The 13,505-nt window shown below is 41.7% G+C and overlaps 2 protein-coding genes across 2 annotated transcripts in view; one reads left to right on the top strand and one right to left on the bottom strand.

The window, feature by feature from the left end:
* Window positions 1-13,505, top strand: part of LOC138331088 (uncharacterized) — a 55,418-nt gene that overhangs the window by 36,011 nt on the left and 5,902 nt on the right. The window contains exon 7 of the mRNA XM_069278546.1: window positions 6,421-6,514. Coding sequence (XP_069134647.1) covers window positions 6,421-6,514 — 94 coding nt within the window. The remainder of the gene's footprint in view (window positions 1-6,420; window positions 6,515-13,505) is intronic.
* On the bottom strand, window positions 8,224-11,924 carry LOC138331087 (uncharacterized). Its single transcript, XM_069278544.1, has 2 exons — window positions 11,581-11,924; window positions 8,224-8,276 (listed from the first exon to the last, which is right to left on the bottom strand). The coding sequence occupies exons 1-2, from the start codon at window positions 11,921-11,923 to the stop codon at window positions 8,251-8,253; spliced, it is 369 nt and encodes a 122-aa protein (XP_069134645.1). The 5' UTR covers window position 11,924; the 3' UTR covers window positions 8,224-8,250.

Here is a 13,505-nt window from a genome sequence, read left to right as displayed (position 1 = left end):
CCAGAGACAGGTAAAACTGTAGGGTCTCACACAAACCAGTGACAGGTAAAACTGTAGGGCCTCACACAAACCAGAGACAGGTAAAACTGTAGGGTCTCACACAAACCAGAGACAGGTAAAACTGTAGGGTCTCACACAAACCAGTGACAGGTAAAACTGTAGGGCCTCACACTAACCAGAGACAGGTAAAACTGTAGGGCCTCACACAAACCAGAGACACAGGTAAAACTGTAGGGTCTCACACAAACCAGAGACAGGTAAAACTGTAGGGTCTCACACAAACCAGTGACAGGTAAAACTGTAGGGCCTCACACAAACCAGAGACAGGTAAAACTGTAGGGCCTCACACAAACCAGAGACACAGGTAAAACTGTAGGGTCTCACACAAACCAGAGAGTCAGGTAAAACTGTAGGGTCTCACACAAACCAGAGACAGGTAAAACTGTAGGGTCTCACACAAACCAGTGACAGGTAAAATTTAGGGTCTCATACAAACCAGAGACAGATAAAACTGTAGGGTCTCACACAAACCAGTGACAGGTAAAACTGTACGGTCTCACACAAACCAGAGACACAGGTAAAACTGTAGGGTCTCACACAAACCAGAGACACAGGTAAAACTGTAGGGTCTCACACAAACCAGTGACAGGTAAAACTGTAGGGTCTCACACAAACCAGAGAGACAGGTAAAACTGTAGGGTCTCACACAAACCAGAGTCAGGTAAAACTGTAGGGTCTCACACAAACCAGAGACAAATAAAACTGTAGGGTCTCACACAAACCAGTGACAGGTAAAACTGTAGGGTCTCATACAAACCAGAGACAGATAAAACTGTAGGGTCTCACACAAACCAGTGACAGGTAAAACTGTAGGGTCTCATACAAATCAGTGACAGGTAAAACTGTAGGGTCTCACACAAACCAGAGAGACAGGTAAAACTGTAGGGTCTCACACAAACCAGTGACAGGTAAAACTGTAGGGTCTCATACAAACCAGAGACAGATAAAACTGTAGGGTCTCACACAAACCAGTGACAGGTAAAACTGTAGGGTCTCATACAAACCAGTGAGACAGGTAAAACTGTAGGGTCTCACACAAACCAGAGAGACAGGTAAAACTGTAGGGTCTCACACAAACCAGTGAGACAGGTAAAACTGTAGGGTCTCACACAAACAAGAGAGACAGGTTAAACTGTAGGGCCTCACACAAACCAGAGAGACAGGTTAAACTGTAGGGTCTCACACAAACCAGAGAGACAGGTTAAACTGTAGGGCCTCACACAAACCAGTGACAGGTAAAACTGTAGGGTCTCACACAAACCAGTGACAGGTAAAACTGTAGGGTCTCACACAAACCAGTGAGACAGGTAAAACTGTAGGGTCTCACACAAACCAGTGACAGGTAAAACTGTAGGGTCTCACACAAACCAGAGAGACAGGTAAAACTGTAGGGTCTCACACAAACCAGTGAGACAGGTAAAACTGTAGGGTCTCACACAAACCAGTGGCAGGTAAAACTGTAGGGTCTCACACAAACCAGTGACAGGTAAAACTGTAAGGTCTCAAACAAACCAGTGACAGGTAAAACTGTAAGGTCTCAAACAAACCAGAGACAGGTAAAACTGTAGGGTCTCAAACAAACCAGAGACACAGGTAAAACTGTAGGGTCTCACACAAACCAGTGACAGGTAAAACTGTTGGGTCTCACACAAACCAGTGACAGGTAAAACTGTAAGGTCCCAAACAAACCAGAGACAGGTAAAACTGTAGGGTCTCACACAAACCTGAGACAGGTAAAACTGTAGGGTCTCACACAAACCAGTGACAGGTAAAACTGTAGGGTCTCACACAAACCAGAGACACAGGTAAAACTGTAGGGTCTCATACAAACCAGTGACAGGTAAAATTGTAGGGTCACACACAAACCAGAGACACAGGTAAAACTGTAGGGTCTCACAAACCAGAGACACAGGTAAAACTGTAGGATCTCATACATACCAGTAACTGGTAAAACTGTAGGGTCTCATACAAACCATAGACAGGTAAAACTGTAGGGTCTCACACAAACCAGAGACAGGTAAAACTGTAGGGTCTCACACAAACCAGTGACAGGTAAAACTGTAGGGTCTCATTCAAACCAGAGACAGATAAAACTGTAGGGTCTCACACAAACCAGTGACAGGTAAAACTGTAGGGTCTCATACAAACCAGTGACAGGTAAAATTGTAGGGTCACACACAAACCAGAGACAGGTAAAACTGTAGGGCCTCATACAAACCAGAGACACAGGTAAAACTGTAGGGTCTCACAAACCAGAGACACAGGTAAAACTGTAGGATCTCATACAAACCAGAGTCAGGTAAAACTGTAGGGTCTCATACAAACCAGAGACAGGTAAAACTGTAAGGTCTCACACAAACCAGAGACACAGGTAAAACTGTAGGGTCTCACACAAACCAGACACAGGTAAAACTGTAGGGTCTCACACAAACCAGACACAGGTAAAACTGTAGGGTCTCACACAAACCAGAGAGACAGGTAAAAATGTAGGGTCTCACACAAACCAGACACAGGTAAAACTGTAGGGCCTCACACAAACCAGACACAGGTAAAACTGTAGGGCCTCACACAAACCAGACACAGGTAAAACTGTAGGGTCTCACACAAACCAGAGACACAGGTAAAATTGTGGGGTCTCAAACAAACCAGAGATACATATAAAACTGTAGGGCCTCACACAAACCAGAGACAAAGGTAAAACTGTAGGGTCTCACATAAACCAGAGACAGGTAAAACTGTAGGGTCTCACACAAACCAGAGACACAGGTAAAACTGTAGGGTCTCACACAAACCAGAGACACAGGTAAAACTGTAGGGTCTTGCACAAACCATAGACATAGGTAAAACTGTAGGATCTCACACAAACCAGACACAGGTAAAACTGTAGGGCCTCACACAAACCAGACACAGGTAAAACTGAAGGGTCTCACTCAAACCAGACACAGGTAACCAGAGACACATGTAAACTGTAGGGCCTCACACAAACCAGATACACAGGTAAAACTGTAAGGTCTCACAAAGCAGACACAGGTAAAACTGTAGGGCCTCACACAAACCAGACACAGGTAAAACTGTAGGGTCTCACTCAAACCAGACACAGGTAAAACTGTAAGGTCTCACACAAACCAGAGACACAGGTAAAACTGTAGGGCCTCACACAAACCAGAGACAGGTAAAACTGTAGGGTCTCACAAACCAGAGACAGGTAAAACTGTAGGGCCTCATACAAACCAGACACAGGTAAAACTGTAGGGTCTCACTCAAACCAGACACAAGTAAAAGTGTAAGGTCTCAAACAAACCAGAGACACAGGTAAAACTGTAGGGCCTCATACAAACCAGAGACAGGTAAAACTGTAGGGCCTCACACAAACCAGTGACAGGTAAAACTGTAGGGTCTCACACAAAACATACACAGGTAAAACTGTAGGGAGCATACAAACCAGAGTCAGGTAAAACTGTAGGGTCTATCACAAACCAGAGACACAGGTAAAACTGTAGGACCTCACACAAACCAGAGTCAGGTAAAACTGTAGGGTCTCACACAAACCAGAGTCAGGTAAAACTGTTGGGTCTCGCTCAAACCAGAGACACAGGTAAAACTATAGGGTCTATCACAAACCAGAGACACAGGTAAAACTGTAGGACCTCACACAAACCAGAGTCAGGTAAAACTGTAGGGTCTCACACAAACCAGAGTCAGATAAAACTGTTGGGTCTTGCACAAACCAGAGACACAGGTAAAACTGTAGGGTCTCACAAAAACCAGAGACACAGGTAAAACTGTAGGGTCTCGCACAAACCAGAGACACAGGTAAAACTGAAGGTTCTCACACAAACCAGACACAGGTAAAACTGTAGGGTCTCACACAAACCAGAGACAGGTAAAACTGTAGGGCCTCACACAAACCAGACACAGGTAAAACTGTAGGGCCTCACACAAACCAGACACAGGTAAAACTGTAGGGCCTCGCTCAAACCAGAGACACAGGTAAAACTGTAGGTTCTCACACAAACCAGAGACAGGTAAAACTGTAGGTTCTCACACAAACCAGAGACAGGTAAAACTGTAGGGTCTCACACAAACCAGAGACACAGATATACTGAAGTAACATGAAGCATGTTGTAAGAAGATGAAGTGTTATCCCTTTTAAGTGAAATAAATGAGTGAGATTTTGTACTACTGTTAACTGAGTTTTATACAAATACACTGATATATGACAGAATGTTTCCTATTTTGAAGGGTACTCACAGGCACACATTTTCTGACCTGATAAGTTCCTCTACTGAACCCATAACCGAGCACTCCGCTACTTGTAACAGTCTTTAAAAAAAATATTAAACACTAAATGAAACAGAAAAACTAAATAGCCATCATTTTCAAGTTTATAAAAGTTAAATGGAACACCATTACCTGTTTAACATGGACAAATGGCCCAAGTTTGGATGTTGTAGTACTAGTACCTTAAAGTTGGACAAATAAATCCCTCCCCATGTATTCTGACCTAATATGAGTGTGAACTGTTTGGATCCCTCCCCATGTATACTGACCTAATATGAGTATGAAATGTTTGGATCCCTCCCCATGTATACTGACCTAATATGAGTGTGAAATGTTTGCATCCCTCCCTATGTATACTGACCTAATATGAGTGTGAAATGTTTGCATCCCTCCCCATGTATACTGACCTAATATGAGTATGAAATGTTTGGATCCCTCCCCATGTATACTGACCTAACATGAGTATGAAATGTTTGGATCCCTCCCCATGTATACTAACCTAACATGAGTATGAAATGTTTGGATCCCTCCCTATGTATACTGACCTAATATGAGTGTGAAATGTTTGGATCCCTCCCCATGTATACTGACCTAACATGAGTATGAAATGTTTGGATCCCTCCCTATGTATACTGACCTAACATGAGTATGAAATGTTTGGATCCCTCCCCATGTATACTGAACTAATATGAGTCTAAAATGTTTGGATCCCTCCCCATGTATACTGACCTATATGAATATGAAATGTTTGGATCCCTCCCCATGTATTCTGACCTAATATGAGTGTGAAATGTTTGGATCCCTCCCTATGTATACTGACCTAACATGAGTATGAAATGTTTGGATCCCTCCCCATGTATACTGACCTAATATGAGTATGAAATGATTGGATCTCTTCCCATGTATACTGACCTATATGAATATGAAATGTTTGGATCCCTCCCCATGTATACTGACCTAATATGAGTATGAAATGTTTGGATCCCTCCCCATGTATACTGACCTAATATGAGTCTAAAATGTTTGGATCCCTCCCCATGTATACTGACCTAATATGAGTATGAAATGTTTGGATCCCTCCCCATGTATACTGACCTAATATGAGTATGAAATGTTTGGATCCCTCCCTATGTATACTGACCTAACATGAGTATGAAATGTTTGGATCCCTCCCCATGTATACTGAACTAATATGAGTATGAAATGTTTGGATCCCTCCCCATGTATACTGACCTAATATGAGTCTAAAATGTTTGGATCCCTCCCCATGTATACTGACCTAATATGAGTATGAAATGTTTGGATCCCTCCCCATGTATACTGACCTAATATGAGTATGAAATGTTTGGATCCCTCCCCATGTATACTGACCTAATATGAGTATGAAATGTTTGGATCCCTCCCCATGTATACTGACCTAATATGAGTATGAAATGTTTGGATCCCTCACTTTGTATACTGACCTATATGAGTATGAAACATTTGGATCCCTCCCCATGTATACTGACCTAATATGAGTATGAAATGTTTGGATCCCTCCCCATGTATACTGACCTAGTATGAATCTAAAATGTTTGGATCCCTCCCCATGTATACTGACCTAATATGAGTATGAAATGTTTGGATCCCTCCCCATGTATACTGACCTAATATGAGTATGAAATGTTTGGATCCCTCACTTTGTATACTGACCTATATGAGTATGAAACATTTGGATCCCTCCCCATGTATACTGACCTAATATGAGTATGAAATGTTTGGATCCCTCCCCATGTATACTGACCTAGTATGAATTTGAAACGTTTGGAATCCCTCCCCATGTATACTGACCTAATATGAGTATGAAATGTTTGGATCCCTCCCCATGTATACTGACCTAATATGAGTATGAAATGTTTGGATCTCTCCCCATGTATACTGACCTAATATAAGTATGAAATGTTTGGATCTCTTCCTATGTATACTGACCTAATATAAGTATGAAATGTTTGGATCCCTCCCCATGTATACTGACCTAATATAAGTATGAAATGTTTGGGAACTGTTGTGTTATGGATCTAACTGAACTGCCTATTGCAGGACGAAAGAAATCGGATAGAGGCCGCGGGTGGCTGTGTGTTGTTTATGGGGACATGGAGAGTCAATGGAAACCTGGCTGTATCACGAGCCATAGGTAATCAAAGTACCGATGGTACAACCCACCGACCACATTCTCTGTAACATCATTGGTATACAAGGATTCCAAAACTTACCAGAAGCACATTCTGTTTTGTTATTGATAAAATGTATGTTGAGGTATTGTCCTCATTTGGACCTGTACTAATGGTGTTATAGGGGATGTCAAGGTTTTTGTAGTTACTCTGTGTATCCGTGTATCCCTTCTAATTCCAGGACGAGCGTGATAGGATAGAACAAGCGGGAGGATTTGTACATAGTGTACGAGGAATATGGAGAGTTAATCTGGTGCTCTCTGTTTCCAGGGCCATCGGTAAAACTGTAGACATATAGAATAGCTTTTATTTGTTTTTGGTTTGTGTTTGTTTGGTTTTTGTTTATCTAGTTTTCAAATTTTTCTGTTTATTATAAATAATATATGCCCATAGCTATTTATTTTACGGGTGATATTTTTGCTATTTCATAGCCATGTGAAACAACTTTAAAATTTTAATAAACAAATGAAAAAAAATCAACTTGTTATAAAATACAAAAACATATGGCCATATATTTGAAATTTTCCATGAAAAAATCTAATTTTGCCACTTTTTAACGAAAATATTGAGATATTTATTTGGTTACCTTAATTTACGCTTAATAAGTGTGCTTTGTGGTGTACACGTGTGAAGTGTTGTTTATTTCCCAACGAAATTTTATAAGTTTTAACTTCATATTTCTCTAAAGAATATGAAGGAGATGTATTCAGTAAAACACATTCACAACAAATTCATGGTTATATCGAACACGCTAACCATAAATTCATGCTTTAAAGTACACAGTTACAAAAAATTCATGGTTATATCGAACACGATAACCATAATTTCATGGTTTAACACACATATTTACAATAGATTCATCGTTATAACAAACACGTTGACACCAAATTCATGGTTATAACATAGTTCCCCATCAAGTTTCTTTTAAGATATCTGCACTATGTTGGTAATGATGTGATCGGTCAGGATCGTTATAACCGTGTTTTACTGCATGTAACAGTTTCACGCTTGTTGCTATGTGTTATCAAACAAACTTTTCTGAGTTTGGTATTTTTGTGACATATCGAGATATGGATGCCATTGCGTGGATAAATCCCATGTACTGTAATTTCATATAATGAAAATTTGTACTTTGTCCGTTGTTGTCTGACATTCACTGTGCATTACTTTTCATTCCAACAACTTCTTTTCAATTACTAAAAGGTCCAAGGTACTGATATTTGGCCTGTAGCATGCTGGGATATAAGCCAAGTAAATTCAAATGAATGACCTTGACCTTGATTGGTCAAATAGGCTAATGCATCTCATATTGCATTGCTAGCATCCGTATTGGGTGAAGAGTCAAAATTGAGAATTTCATCAGTGCATGTAATGCACACAATGAAATTAGAATTTCATGAGCAAACCGAAATAAGATATAATTATGCATTTACGGCATCATGCTAAACATCAAGCCCTGCAAAGCGAAAGTCTCGCCAAAACGAGACTTGGAAAGTCTCAACGAGACTTTAGAATCTCGCATCCCGCGAGATCTTCAGTTTTAAAAATGGAAGAATGATAGTAAAGGAAAACGTAAACAAAGAGAAACATTAAACACTGCAATATTTATTGCATCAAACATCAAAATTCCATTTAAATTTCAAAAATCCATGGAAGGACATCGGTCTGTCGACTCGTCTAACCCGTCCTCATTGTCTGTCTAGACATCACCTGCGCTCTTCCCTCCTGTAACATAAAAAAAGGGGAACTTATATGGAACGCAAGCCAACTTTGCTCATGCGTGTGTATAGAAAGGACATCATGTACATTAAGTCATTCCATGTATACTAAACAACTCATTTCTTATAATAAACCAAAACCAATACAAAGATAACTTGTAAGCAAGAAAGAGGGTGGGTAAGGGTCCTGGGAATGATATCTTATTTCAGTTTGCTCATGAAATTCTAATTTCATTGTGTGCATTACATGCACTGATGAAATTCTCAATTTCATATCGCAAACCTCAATAAGATATAATTATGCATGTTTAAAGCATACTTCTGTACTAACCTACAAATAACACTGCTTTCTGAAAGTTATCTTTACTCGATAGATCAGAAGATTCCCTCAAATAATGTCTCAAGAACGTGGAGACTTTTGACCAGTGGCCTCTCTCCATTATTTCCTGGCAAGATAGTCCCATTGCCCGAGCTTTTGAAGTAGAGGCACTGCGGGTAGAGTGTGCCTTGAACTTGTCAGTGTCAACACCAGCCAAACCTAACAGGGAAACTAACCAGCCCACAACTGTACACGAGACAACCGGTTTGTGTGGCTCTACATAACTAAGTAGAATCTGGGTTCGACTAGTTGCGTCACGATTTCTCCAAGACTCGGACCTCTTCAGATATTCTCTGAGAGTCTGTACTACACACAAATTGGGGTTTTCTACATAAGCTTGAAACACAACCTCAATAGGGGAGTCTCCAACACGACGAGACTTCGTAAGTTTGGCTAACTTGAAAGTAAATTTGGAACCTGTATCCGACATGAACTTTGTGTCTAGAGCGCAAAGCTCAGAAACTCGACTCGCTGAAGTTTAGGCCAATAGCATACTGACCTTCAAGTCAACATCTTATCTGAAAGAACAGACATTGATTCGAGATCAAGAAAACTCAATACCATATCAACACACTATGTGCCCATATACCTAGGTTGTGGAGGTCTAGCATTAAAGGTGGCATTTAAGAAACGCTTTACAAGGTCATGCTGACCCACCTTAGTTCCGTCAACAATCTCGTGAAATGCTGAAATAGCAGATCTCCGAGAGTTGAGGGTCCTGTATTTATCTCCCTTCTCGAAACGTTCAGATAGGTAGTTAACAACGTTTACCACAGGGGTCCGAAATGGATCAAACTGTTTTCTATTGCACCAGCAACACCACTGACGCCAACAGCTGTTGTAAGCAGTGTTAGTGCCTTTCCTCCATGAGAACTCTGCCAAGATATTGGCAGCTTCTTCCGAAACTCCTCTACCAACATCCTGTCTCCGGAGATTTTCCACGCCGCTAACCTGAAATTGTTCTGGATTAATAGCGGGTTGGACTCTCCTATTACCGACGTTAGGAGGTCCTTGTACGGGGGTAGTCACACCGGAGTCTCCACTAGCATGCCCAGCAGAGACGGGTACCATGGACGAGATTGCCACGTCGGCGCTATCAGCACTACAGTGGCCTTCTCCAATTGTACTTTCATTAGACACCTCGATATCATGGAGAACGGAGGGAATAGGTACAAACCCTCCTCTGTCCACCTCATTTGGAAGGCATCCGATTGGACTGCGTATGGGTCTGAGCGCCAGCTCACATACCTGGACATTTGGTGATTGTGCCGACTCGCAAACAAGTCGAGCTTGAATGGACCCATGAGACGGTTTAGAGCATTGAACACCTCTTCCTTCAAGTGCCAGTCGCTGCTGTCCTGGAAGTTGCGAGATTGCCAATCCGCCTCCGTGTTCAAACTGCTGTCAGATACATTCCCTTTTTCAGACAGTAATCCCATAAATCCTTGGTCAGCAACAGTAGCTGGCGAGATTTGGTCCCCCCCATCTTTTGTATATATGCTACCGCTGTCCGATTGTCTAGTCTCAGATGAACATGACTTGGGGAATTTTCCTTTGTGTAGGATCTCAGGGCTAATAGTGCTGCCTTCAGTTCCAGCACATTGATATGACATGTCCTCTCCTCCGAAGTCCATAGGCCCTGAACCCTGCTGGTACCTGACGCCGCCCCCCACCCTTTTTTTGAGGCGTCCGTCTCTATGATCAGATCCGGGCCTGCATTTATAATAGCCTTCCCATTCCAACTCTCCATCTGACAGATCCACCATCTCAACTCCCCCAGACAATCCGAGGAGAGAGTTACTAACGCTTGGTAAGATTTGTCCAATAGGAAGGTCTGGATTTGGGACATTTGAAGATGTCTGTAATGCAGAGGGGCGGGAGCCACCGCTTGCAAGGTCGAGGTCATGTGACCCAAAGTCTCTGACATCTCCCTCACTGTGACTATTTTGTTTGTCAACAAATGACGACACTTGTCGATGACCTTTGACACCTTCCTTTGAGGTAGTGACAATGTCATTTCCATTGAGTTGACTAGATAGCCTAAAAATTCTATCTCGTGAGTAGGGATCCAAACTGATTTCTCTGTGTTGATCAGAAATCCGAGTTGGTCCAACAGGAATTTCAGAGAGTGTATATCCATCAGGAGCTTTTCCTTGGATTGGTTCATAAGAATCATGTCGTCTAAGTAAATTACCATTCGGACACCTATCCTTCTCATGAGGGCTACCACTGGTTTCATCAGTTTGGTGAAGAACCGAGGGCATGGAGCTAGCCCAAAGGGCATTGCTACAAACATGTATATTTGGTCCCCCCAAAGAAACATCAGAAATTTCTGATGAGTTGGATGGACCGGTACTGTGAAGTAAGCGTCCTTTAGGTCTAGTTTTACCATGAAATCGTCCTTCTGAATCCGTGTCTTTAGAGACTGTACCCCCTCCATCTGAAAATGCTGATACTCCACACACGAATTCAGTCTCAGATTTATTACTGGACGATTTCCCCCGTCCTTCTTTGGAACCAAGAATACAGGGCTTAGAAACTGACCCGTGCAATGAAACGATTTGACAATCACGTTCTTCTCCAACATGGTTTGTACCTCTGACTCTATCAAATGTGCGTCCTGACCCTCCACCCATGGTGATGGGATCCGATTTTGAAAGGGTTCTTTGACCAGCGGAATTTTTATCCCTTGTACCATTTCCAGAACCTGAGGGTCCTGAGTGATAACTTTCCAGTTGTCTATGAAATGTCTTAAACGACCCCCTACTGGTTTGTTTATGATCATACGCCGAAAAGAAAGCGACTTTATTTCTAGATGAACGAGGTTTAAATCCAAGCTGAACTCGGCTGGAGGTTCGTTCGGTACTTTTAACAGAGTCTGAGGTATTGCGTCTAGATTTTTGTTTACCTGTAATGAAGGTAATAAACCTACCTTTATAGGATTTTTGGGCTCCTCTGCGTCCCCGGAAAGAGTTGGATCGGCCACCACTTCCTCCTCCTCGAAATGGGGCCTTCTTCTGAAAGGGCTTATTGTATGGCTTAGCCTGGTCCCTCTGAGTGTTCGTTGACCTAGAGCGGTCTAGGCTGGATTTAGACTTGGCTGCTAATTCCTTGGAAATCTCACGTGACTCCCGGGAAATGGCTGAAGATTTAACCAATGCCTTGTAGAATTTTTTCCCAAAAATTTTACTGTCCGATGTTAACCTGTCACTGTTTTCTTTCAACAAGTGTTTGGACTTCTTAACATCCTTAGTGAGGTTGTATAGGATATTCATCCGCCTGTGATAGGTAGTAGCACTGAATGCTTGACCAACTAATGTTATAGTCTTTTCTACCAGTTCTAGACATGAAAACAGATCTAATTTCTTGTCTGTCTCATACCATACGAGCGATTTACTGACTGAAAAATTTCTGGCACATAAGAGTCAACCTTGTGTGCCCCAACAGAAATGTTCTTAGGCACTGGATATTTTTCCAGAATCTTATCCATTAAAATTTTCTCTGGAATGAAAGATGTAAATTTGTTCATTACATAATTTGCCATATCTGATGGTAGTTCTGGTTTCTCACTTTCCGTGTCGGCCACCTCAAAACGGACGTAATTGGAACGAGAGTCACTGCTATTACGTTTAGCTTTCTTCCGTTTACGTGGTGGACTTAGGCTAGAACTACGCCGAGACGAGATGGACGACTTGGACGACTCGTCCTCACTACTATGTCTAGTATACGAATACGACGATTCGCCCCCGCTAGGACCTCGTGAAACAGAACGATCTTTAGACCGAGAACGTGATCGATCAGAAACATCTCTGGAATGAGATGGAGATCGAGAACATTTAAAACGATCATATCTAGAAGATCTTACTTTTCCCCGATCATCAGAAAGAGAAGAACGGTCACCATAGTGCCTGTCCCTTTTCCGACCACGTGGTTGAGACATAGGAGAGGAGTGTCTGGTCTCTCTAACTCTACATCGGCCACGTACGCCGGCACGTCGGGAGTCCGGGTCAAGCCCGGTATCCCTATCGTCCCCCGACTCCACATTGTGGGTGGGTTCGACGTAAGAAACACCTTTAGAATTCGCCATAAAACTTCTTGCAAACGTGCACTGCAGCTAGCATGAAGCCATTTTTAAAACTGAAGATCTCGCGGGATGCGAGATTCTAAAGTCTCGTTGAGACTTTCCAAGTCTCGTTTTGGCGAGACTTTCGCTTTGCAGGGCTTGATGTTTAGCATGATGCCGTAAATGCATAATTATATCTTATTGAGGTTTGCGATATGAAATTGACAAATGTTTTTGGTCAATTTGGCTATTTCCAAGTAAATGACTTCTCTTAAGATAAGCATTGGATATAAAGCATTCATATTACATTATAGTAACATCCCTATGGACGCCAAGGGGTAAAACCCTAAAATCTCTGATATAGGGTTTTTTTCTTTGCTGATTATTACATATTCATATGCAATAGGATCACCATTTTGGTCCGCCATCTTGAATGATTATCTTATTATATATTTACCAATAGGCAATATTCAACAGAGAAAAAAAACATTATATCAGAGGTTTTTGGGTTAGGGAAAAAATCGCTGGTATCCAGACTAAATGATTGGGCTGACTACAATTCCTATGTAACCGGATTGATTCATTGTTGTATTTAAGGGTTCATACCACCTTAAGTCATGTCTGAGGAATGAAACAATCTTACTTCTCTTCTCCAATAAGTCATTGTTGTTCATCATGAAACTGGAGCTAATTGTTATTTTTAGCGAGTGTCTTAAAATTTTGAAAAATCATTAACAAAGGTTCAGATAAACATGAGAAATAACTGTCACTCGTTTGTGCACTTCTTTATCCCA

This window comes from Argopecten irradians, chromosome 9 (assembly GCF_041381155.1).
Source record: "Argopecten irradians isolate NY chromosome 9, Ai_NY, whole genome shotgun sequence".
In the NCBI taxonomy this organism is placed as follows: Eukaryota; Metazoa; Mollusca; class Bivalvia; order Pectinida; family Pectinidae; genus Argopecten; species Argopecten irradians.
Note: the sequence above shows the minus strand (reverse complement) of the source record. Positions and strands in the feature narration are given on the sequence as shown.

Bases quoted from the DNA above. Each gene is read 5' to 3' on its own strand.
- LOC138331087 (XM_069278544.1), bottom strand. From the start codon at position 11,923: ATGAATATCCTATACAACCTCACTAAGGATGTTAAGAAGTCCAAACAC. The intron at 8,277-11,580 runs GTAGGTTTATTA...TTTATGTTACAG, and splicing joins AGCCCAAAAATCCTATAAAG to GAGGGAAGAGCGCAGGTGAT.